The sequence below is a fragment of the Rhinopithecus bieti genome, unplaced genomic scaffold (genome assembly GCF_001698545.2).
Source record: "Rhinopithecus bieti isolate Rb0 unplaced genomic scaffold, ASM169854v2 scaffold_2349, whole genome shotgun sequence".
Lineage (NCBI taxonomy): Eukaryota > Metazoa > Chordata > Mammalia > Primates > Cercopithecidae > Rhinopithecus > Rhinopithecus bieti.
The window spans coordinates 2,100,520-2,110,226 of NW_016804051.1; the positions used below are offsets into that span (position 1 = coordinate 2,100,520).

The 9,707-nt window shown below is 39.1% G+C and overlaps 1 protein-coding gene across 2 annotated transcripts in view; it reads left to right on the forward strand.

Annotated features, from left to right (window-relative positions):
- Window positions 1–8,792, forward strand: part of KCNJ2 (potassium inwardly rectifying channel subfamily J member 2) — an 11,658-nt gene extending 2,866 nt beyond the window's left edge. The window contains exon 2 of one of the 2 annotated variants that reach the window (XM_017863805.1): window positions 3,556–6,735. In XM_017863805.1, coding sequence (XP_017719294.1) covers window positions 3,772–5,055 — 1,284 coding nt within the window. In that variant the 5' untranslated portion in view covers window positions 3,556–3,771 and the 3' untranslated portion in view covers window positions 5,056–6,735. Of the gene's footprint in view, window positions 1–3,555 lie in introns of both variants that reach the window. The other variant, XM_017863798.1, reaches the window with a different exon arrangement.
- The last annotated feature ends 915 nt before the right edge of the window (window positions 8,793–9,707 follow it).

Below are 9,707 nucleotides of genomic sequence, written 5' to 3' on the forward strand. Positions count from 1 at the left end.
CCCTCCTCCCCCTCCTCCTCCCTTGTGTTTATTGAGCTTCTAAGAGGTTGCTTTCCTAGCAGTTGTGCTCACATAGCAACATGTGCCCAGAGCACACTCAGGCTGGTCTATATGGCATCAGCTGGGAAATAGCTGCTCTAAACACTCATTAGCAGACCTCTCAGCCCAGTTCGTTTTCTTTTGCTATCTTTATTTCCCATCCTTGGAAACTTTCTTGTTCATTGCACATCATGCCATGTTTCAGGACACATTTACTCTCATTTGATTTTGTTTTAGTTATTCATAAACCATATTGGAAGTATTACCTATATTGTCAAAGCAATTTAGATCCCCCATTTGTACCATGTGATCTCCTTGACCTTACATTTATCCATAGCTCTTTCTGCTTTAACATCTACCTAAGTTTAAAGCGCTGAACTATTTTTTCCATTGCTTATGCTTAATTTTGGCTCAGCCTATAAATAGTCTTAACATGAACAGCACCACATGTAACCTCTCAATTTCCCAAAAATACTTTCTACATCATGGGTTATGGCCTGGATAAAAATGATTATTTGTGTCCATGAAATTTACATCTAGGCCCTTAAATATTTTGGCTGGAAGGGAAATTTACACATTGTTCATCAAATCAAATTTCAATTCTCTGGATTTGTATCACTTAGTGTTCTCATCTATTCCTAATTGATTGCATCTCAAAACATTATTTTGAATATGTGCTTGAAATAAAGGTGCATGTAAGCCCTGTTTTTGTAATGATAGCTTTTCCCAGCTTGCTCATGTATTGGTAATTGCTAGTGAGAGAGGACCGGGCAAGGAAGTTTTCTGCTTGCTTAAAGTCACTCAGGCATGTGAGCAGGTTAACAGTGAAAGCAATTTTTACCATGAAACATTAAGACCGTTACCCCATCAAACCCTGATAGGTTCTAGCTTTTAGCTATGTAATCAGCTCCACAAAAAGTCTGAATACATAGTATATGTGTGTGCACATGCATTCACACATAAATCTGTTTTGGGGCATATCTATTTGAAGTGGCAAAAGTTTTCATTTTGCCAAACAAAACAAAACAAACCAAAATCCGAAATTCCTCTTTTTCTCTTTCCAGGAAGAAATGGTAAAATTTCTAAATGATGCTCCACATGTGGGACAAATTCTGTTATTAGCAATGGAAATAAGACAATAATAGTGTCTCAACACAGACCACTTTCAAGATTCTAAATGTGGAAAGCTATTCATAGGAAGCTGGTATTGTGTGATTTGTGGAATTCAAACAAATGTCCCGGGGTCAAGATTTTTGGAAAGTCATAATTCAGTCTTTAGATTTCATATGGTTGTTATATTTTAATCTGGAAGGAGTACAGAAATAAGTCAGAAGAAATTTGAGACTGTCTACTCATGGCCCCTCATGGTAACTCACAAGGAAGGATTGTCTTGAATCATGAAAAGGGAATTTCTTGGTGTCAGCTTATAATATAAAGTTCTGAAGTCAATCAGAACTCAAGAATACAAAGCATTCATTAAATGAAGCTCTTCTCCCTTTTTTTTGGAACGTACACCTGCATTTGGTGGTGTTGCTGTCTCTGTCTGTTTAGAAATATGAGACAACTGAGATGAACTAATTGCTTGAAAAATGCTGTCCATGTACAGGATCTAGAACCTTGAGGGGTAGGATTCTTGTTTCTTTGGTCCAAGTGCAAACTTCACAGGGAAGCAGACCAAACATTGAAGCAGGTGGAAGGTTAAGAAAGCACAGTAACTTCTTTTTATAAAGTGATTCAAAGGCACTTTCAAACCAAGCATCATTTAGGTGTCAAAAGCTGCCAAAATGTAACACACATTGCAATTTTCATAGATGACTAATCTCAGGAAAAATGTGTTGGGGCACATTCTTGCATAATAACTTGGATAAAGAAGAAGTCAAAAGACAGTAACAAGGCATTTTCAAAGGCAATGCACCTTGCCTCTTTTTAAGGGATCGCACGAAAACAACGTAAATGGATTGCTTTATTTGTTTGCAGCTGGCTTGGCTGAAATCGGTTCTGTTAACTGTTTAATCTTAATGAATTTAGAGGAGAAGAAAAAAATGGAGTCTTCATTATCAGGCATCAACAAATCTCTGACTCCATTCATGAGTTATTCATCGCCCCCCTTTAATATAGCAGAAGGATTTGGTTGTATGAAAAGTTAAGGATGGGCTTTATTTTTCAGTTCTAACTTATATTAGTTTTGTTATCACACATTTGGTAAGGAAAACACCTTAGACTTTCTCTTAGGTTTTTGTTAGTTAGTCAAGGGAAATAGTTTCTTAGGAGTGAGGATGGCAAGTTAAAGTAAATAGATAGTTCTTACCTAGGGAAGAATGAGGCAATCGGAGAAAACTGAGAACTACTATTTGCACATATTAGGTAAAGGTGAGTGCCTTCTCCATAGGAACCTGTAGCAAATAACAGCGCTGGAAGTGAAAGTAAGCGGACTGGCATTTATGATCTGTCCTTACACAGTTGTCTCTGTCTGAGAGAACACAGCACTGGACTGACATGAAATGAGTTCCTGCCTTATCTCAATCCGCTAAAGACCTGGTCCTTTGGCACAATGGTGCTTACTTCCTAGCCTGTCATTACACATGACAGCCCCATCTCAGGAGAATTTCAGGACTCTTATTGCTAGGCAACAGAATTGCTCTCTCTCCCCCAGAGCAAACCTGCGTCTTCAAAGTCTTTAAGCCAGAATTACCTGCACTAATAGAGACTTAGCAGGCATTTCTGCACAGTGGTTGCTTGAAGTGTGAGAAGTGATGAAGCAAGCCCAAACAGTATCCAGAAACTGGGATCCATTTCAGATGATTATAAGCAATAGGGGCAGTATTCACCATCGTAGGAGGTTCTGTCCACGAGTTCCCTCTGTTTTCAGGATACACTCAATCAAGCCTACTCCAAAATCCACATCACTATTATATTTGTAGGTGGGAATCTGACTTTCGTCCTCTAGCATTTCCTCAGCCTATCCGGTCTGCTAGTTATATCATTTAAACAAAATAGTCTGTCTTCCGATTTCAGCCTTGCCATCAGGGGCCCTCATATTCTCCCATCATGTGCATGCAACTCAGTGAATATCAATACTGCGTCCACGTGAAGATTGCTAAACATGTCCTTTTTCCAAAAATTTTACGACAAACCTTGGAATCAGTCTTTCATCTGCTTACCAGGGATCCTAGCAAGTGGGGCAGGCCGAAGAAGAGAATAAGAGAAGGGAGAGGTAGACCTGAAAAACAGAATATTCTAGATCCCTGGCCAAAAATAAGGGAAAGGGGACCTGACCTGACATTTTGGTTGAACAACTGTCACAGACAACTCTCCTATGTTTAACAACTTTATGCTTTTAAATAAAAGTTTTACAAAGCATGCTTAGGATACAAAGAAATGTAAAACCTTATAATTTAATGTGAAGTATACTTATCTTTACCTGATTATGTGTTTTTGTTAGGATATATTGTCTTAGACAGTAGAATTCTTTAAGAGTGGCTTATTTTGTAATGCACAATCTCTCTTTTCTTGCAGGACATGTTCTCTGGATGTCAGCTGAGTTATTAAAGTAACTCTGCATGTCAGTAGACAGACCTTGGTAGAACCCCGAGGCTCCCAGAGACACCCATCTCTCCTCATTTTTTGTGTGTGTGTGTCTTCACCGAACATTCAAAACTGTTTCTCCAAAGCGTTTTGCAAAAACTCAGACTGTTTTCCAAAGCAGAAGCACTGGAGTCCCCAGCAGAAGCGATGGGCAGTGTGCGAACCAACCGCTACAGCATTGTCTCTTCAGAAGAAGACGGTATGAAGTTGGCCACCATGGCAGTTGCAAATGGCTTTGGGAACGGGAAGAGTAAAGTCCACACCCGACAACAGTGCAGGAGCCGCTTTGTAAAGAAAGATGGTCACTGTAACGTTCAGTTCATCAACGTGGGTGAGAAGGGGCAACGGTACCTCGCAGACATCTTCACCACGTGTGTGGACATTCGCTGGCGGTGGATGCTGGTTATCTTCTGCCTGGCTTTCGTCCTGTCATGGCTGTTTTTTGGCTGTGTGTTTTGGTTGATAGCTCTGCTCCATGGGGACCTGGATGCATCCAAAGAGGGCAAAGCTTGTGTGTCTGAGGTCAACAGCTTCACGGCTGCCTTCCTCTTCTCCATTGAGACCCAGACAACCATAGGCTATGGTTTCAGGTGTGTCACGGATGAATGCCCAATTGCTGTTTTCATGGTGGTGTTCCAGTCAATCGTGGGCTGCATCATTGATGCTTTCATCATTGGTGCAGTCATGGCCAAGATGGCAAAGCCAAAGAAGAGAAACGAGACTCTCGTCTTCAGTCACAATGCTGTGATTGCCATGAGAGATGGCAAGCTGTGTTTAATGTGGCGAGTGGGCAATCTTCGGAAAAGCCACTTGGTGGAAGCTCATGTCCGAGCACAGCTCCTCAAATCCAGAATCACTTCTGAAGGGGAGTATATCCCTCTGGATCAAATAGACATCAATGTTGGGTTTGACAGTGGAATCGATCGTATATTTCTGGTGTCTCCAATCACTATAGTCCATGAAATAGACGAAGACAGCCCTTTATATGATTTGAGTAAACAGGACATTGACAATGCAGACTTTGAAATCGTGGTCATACTGGAAGGCATGGTGGAAGCCACTGCCATGACGACACAGTGCCGTAGCTCTTATCTAGCAAATGAAATCCTGTGGGGCCACCGCTATGAGCCTGTGCTCTTTGAAGAGAAGCACTACTACAAAGTGGACTATTCCAGGTTCCACAAAACTTACGAAGTCCCCAACACTCCCCTTTGTAGTGCAAGAGACTTAGCAGAAAAGAAATATATCCTCTCAAATGCGAATTCATTTTGCTATGAAAATGAAGTTGCCCTCACAAGCAAAGAGGAAGATGACAGTGAAAATGGAGTTCCAGAAAGCACTAGTACGGACACGCCCCCTGACATAGACCTTCACAACCAGGCAAGTGTACCTCTAGAGCCCAGGCCCTTACGGCGAGAGTCGGAGATATGACTGACTGATTCCTTCTCTGGAATAGTTACTTTACAACACAGTCTGTTGGTCAGAGGCCCAAAACAGTTATACAGATGACGGTACTGGTCAAGATGGGTCAAGCAAGCGGCCACAAGGGACTGAGGCAAGCACAATGGTTTCAAAGAAAGACTGTAAGCTCCATGATTAGCATAAAGCACTAACCATGCCTCCATGTGACCCGGTGGCACATAGATGTTGTAGAATAAGTTATGGGTTTTTATGTTTTGTTTGTTTTTCCAAAACTTGAACTTGCAGGCAAGCAAGCCTTGGTTGGGTGTTTGATTTATCCAGAATGCTTCTCTTTAGGGAACAAGGATGTTTTTAATGGCATAACAAAGGCAAGACTCTGCCTTAATTTTTGAAAAGCTGCTAACTACATGAACACAAATGTGTATTTTTGTTGCAGTGTAGTTTTCCTTTTGTGTAATTTTAAAGTCAGTGTTGAACTTGATTGAAAGCTCATGATTCATGATGCGCTTCAGAGTGGCAAGTATTTGGCTATTAACTGCCAAAACAAGAGCCTGATTTTTTGAGGCCAGTAATTTGTTTGCTAGAATGGATTTTTTTCTCTCTCTCTCTGTTACATAAGGGCATTATGTAACACTAGCCAAATGGTAGCCTCTGGGTTGTTGTTGTTTTTTTTTTTTTCCTCCATGATGTTAATGGGTTATCTCAAATTTTAAGTTAAACTACCTAAAATAAATACCAAAGATAATGCATATTTTTGCACAGTGGAGCTTACACTTAAAAGAAAACAAAGCCCCATGGGCTGCCTTGAAATCAAGAGACAATAACTTTGAACCTCAGCAAGACCTTGAACCGCTGGTTCATTTTGCACCTTATTCAGAAAATAGAGCATCATACTCACCGAGTCTAGTCAGTGTAGTGCTTTTTAAAATTTTGTCCTTTCATGTAACTTTTTTTATTTTAAGAGGAAGAAGAAGAAAGGGGCAGTAAAATTCACACACACACAATACCAACATCCATCCTTTCCTGCTAGGCAGTGCTGGCCAGGCTCATGTGTAGTGTGCGAGATGGTGATGTACTCTTACATTTTTCTGGGCTTTCCCTTTTGCACATTCCAAAATTCATTTCATAAGATAAGATCTTCATAGGACCTCCTTGGCATCCTGGCATTCTCAAAACTGAGCCATCCAGCGTGAAAGATAAATGGGTTTAAACCTTTGCTGCTGAATTTATTGCCTGGACTGTCAGGACATCGCCAGCCCACCTTCACCTTAGAGGAGATGCCACACCTGACCTCCACGCTTGTTCCTCTGATCAGTCTGTCTGGAGTGAGACCTACAGTGTCAGATAGGGCAGCGAATGCCAAAGCGGGGAAACGGGGAGGTGTGGACAAGCCCATTTGAGGCAGCACTTCAGATCAAGTATTTAGGAGGAAGAGAAAACTTGCCTTTTTTATGGCAGAGGAGAGTAATGAAAATGTCTCAGTATTTTAGGGTCAAAGAGAGTCATAAAAATACAACATAATGACAACTAAAGGAGATAATGGTCTAAAAAGGCTATTTCCCTTTTCTGTGTGCATACTTATGATTGAATGTGAGCTAAGCATTGTCTCCTGTGGAGCCCTAGAGCAGGTTACTAAGGACGGACACATTGTTTTCCAGAAGCCTCCCCTGCCTGGCTGACTGCCTTGCTAGAAACTCACTGTAGCTCAATAATGGAACTCCTTTTTTTTTTTTTTTAATTTAAAATTCCCTATTTGTGAATTCTGGGGTTACTGACTTTTCTTTTTAATTGGAGTCTCAAAATCAACTCTCTTATGGTATTATATCTCTGTATGCCATTAAAAAACAGCTTGTTCTAGAATCACGTATTTTGTAAATTGATGTTTGTGATGGTCTCTGGTTCTTGAACAGCCATATCTGAATGCCGTGCCTGCAAAACTATGACAATTTTTGCTGTTTTCAGCCTTCAGATTTGATGGCTTTGAAAACTGAGGTGTTATTTTCAATGAAACCAAGAAAGAGATGTTAAGCAAGTGGTTGTTTTAGATCCAAATGTAAAGGCAGGTTTGGGAAGGTGTTTAAAGAGTTGGAGGAATTGGGGATTGAGTGGACAAGAAAACTTACAGAAGAGGCAACAATTTGGTTCTTGACAGTGAGAGGATATTGAGGGCTTCAGCTGCTGCTATTATGATGTTTTGCAAAGGAAAATAATCAAACCAAAGAGTATTCAGTGATACGTAAATTAAATGAAGATACAGTGGAGAATGGGGGTGGCCACAAAAGAGGCTCCCCCTAAACACAGAGTGCTGCCACTTAAAAGACTTGAGAAATTTGAAAGGGGTGGGTATGGGGGGGGACAAGAAAGAGGGAGGGAAATCTTTCAACTTATTTCTGAAAAAGAGAAAAAAATATAAAATTTCTGGTGCACAGGTTTGTTTTTTCAAGAAAATTTTGCAGAAGCTATGTTTTTAAAGTGTACATTTTATAAAGTTTATCAGATATTTTCATATTTAAAGCCAAATGTAAATAGAGGTCTGTAAAGAAAAATAATTGCCATAGAAAGTATAATGTCAGTGCAGCAATTTCTGAGAGCTAGTACCTATATGCTACCGGTTAGCATGGTTTTAGCAAATATTTACCAGCCTTATAAGGTTCGTATTGCTATGTTCTTCTGTTATTTATTTCAGCATGGACTGTTCATTTGAAACCTTTTTCTAGTTATTAGCATTTTAACAGTTACAAGCTTTAAATGGCCATTTTTTCTTTCTTTTTTTTTTTTTTTTTTTTTTTTTTTTTTTTGTCAAGAGCCAAGACACAGGTAATGCACGACATTGATTGCTGCATTTTACCTTCAAAATATTTGTCCTTCTTGACTGGGTCTCCTTAATTAGTGTACACATGTCATTAGAATGCAGATGGAGGGGACTCACCGTGAATATCTGGGGTCGATTCCCAGATGTGTGTTGCTTCTCTATTGCAAGCAGTTTCCCTGTTGAATTTACTTAGGATTTATTCCCTTTTAAAGAATTTTTGCCCATATCTGGAAGGGCACTATATTTTTGGGGGGAGCCATAGATTCCTGGTTATCCTATTTTTAAATAAAATGTAGACAAAGTGAATTCTATTTTGATTATTGAGAAAGGAGTAGTTTTCTATCCCTCTAAGAGTATACTTGAATCAGACATTTTAAGGATGTCACTAGAGCACTGTTGTCATTTTCAAATTCCTAGAAAAGTTTGTTTTTATTCTGTTAATGTATTCTTTCTTCTCTTTACTTCCTTTCTTCCCAATACACTCCTACCCCAACTCTTGATGTTTATTTGATGAGCTCTGTCCCGTAAATCGTATTTCCCTTACAATTAATAAATGTCACTTCATATTTTATAAGAAACCACTCAGTAAAAGCAAAAGCTTGTCCTGAGAAGTAGAGTGAGTTCTTTTTCACTCTGTGTCTAATAATGTTCAGGTAAAAAAAAAAAAAAAAAAAAAAAAGTGTGGCGTAGTTACCTGCCCATCCCTAACCCTCAGCAAAGTAGAATCTCTTTTCTAGTAATTTTGGGTTTCAGCTCTGGGCTCTGGCAAGTTGAACAATCCTAGCCATTGACAATCGTGATAGTTATTATTTTCCCATTTGCTGTCTTTTTGTATCTAAAGTCTTCCTATTGTACTGCACAAACCATGGATTGTACATATTTTTATATATTATGTCTTATTTTATTATTTCTAAATAAAAGTTAAAATTGAAAACAAATTGGTGGAAGAATCTTTGGGCTTCCTGTATGATTGCTCTAGAAACACCATAAAGCAAATGTTCCCAAACAATAGAACATAAACCCTGAGAGGTTAGATGAATAGAGCCATAGAAATGGCCTCAACAGACAGGTGCAGTGGGGCTGCAGATTAGTTTAATTCAAGTTTGAGGAAGTCAAGCTCATATTTTGTTTTTGGATACAATAGCCTAGGTAGAAAGGGAATAGAAAAGACCAATAAACTAGCCAAAAGAAAAAAAAAAAACTAACAAAAATATTATGAAGTTTAGATTTTGATTCTCTGTTTAATGGGTGATAATGGGTAGTTACTCTTTATTGAGTCTCAACTATGTGTAGAGTTCTTGCATTACATATTATTTTTATCTCATTCCCACAGAAACCAAATCAGGATGTTATTATTTTGTATTATAGATTAAGACTTGGCAAATAAGTTTTGTAAAGGGCCAGGCAATAAGTATTTTTTGGCTTTATGAACCAGAGGGTCTTTGTCTCAGCTATGCAAATTCAGCCTTGTAATGTGAAAGCAGTTACAGACAGTATGAAAACAAATGGTATGGCTGTGTTTCAAAAAAATTTTACTAACTTCTACAGCCAGCGGGCTAGATTTGGCTCATGGCCAGTAGTATGTTGACCCCTGTTTTAGGTGAAGAAACTGAGTATGAATTTTAAAGCTAATGAATCAGTGAGGTAGTATTTGGATTCCAGTTTTACCTGCATCTAAACCTAGTTTTATCCACTCAGCTATATATCGTTTCAGGTCACAAAGCTACCAAGGATATGTAGTCCCAAAGGAAATGCCACTTTCTCTGGCAGATTTGAAATAAATACATGTTTTTCAAGGTTGGAAATATGGAGAAAATTTGCATTCTAAAATATGGGCTGTACCTTGCTG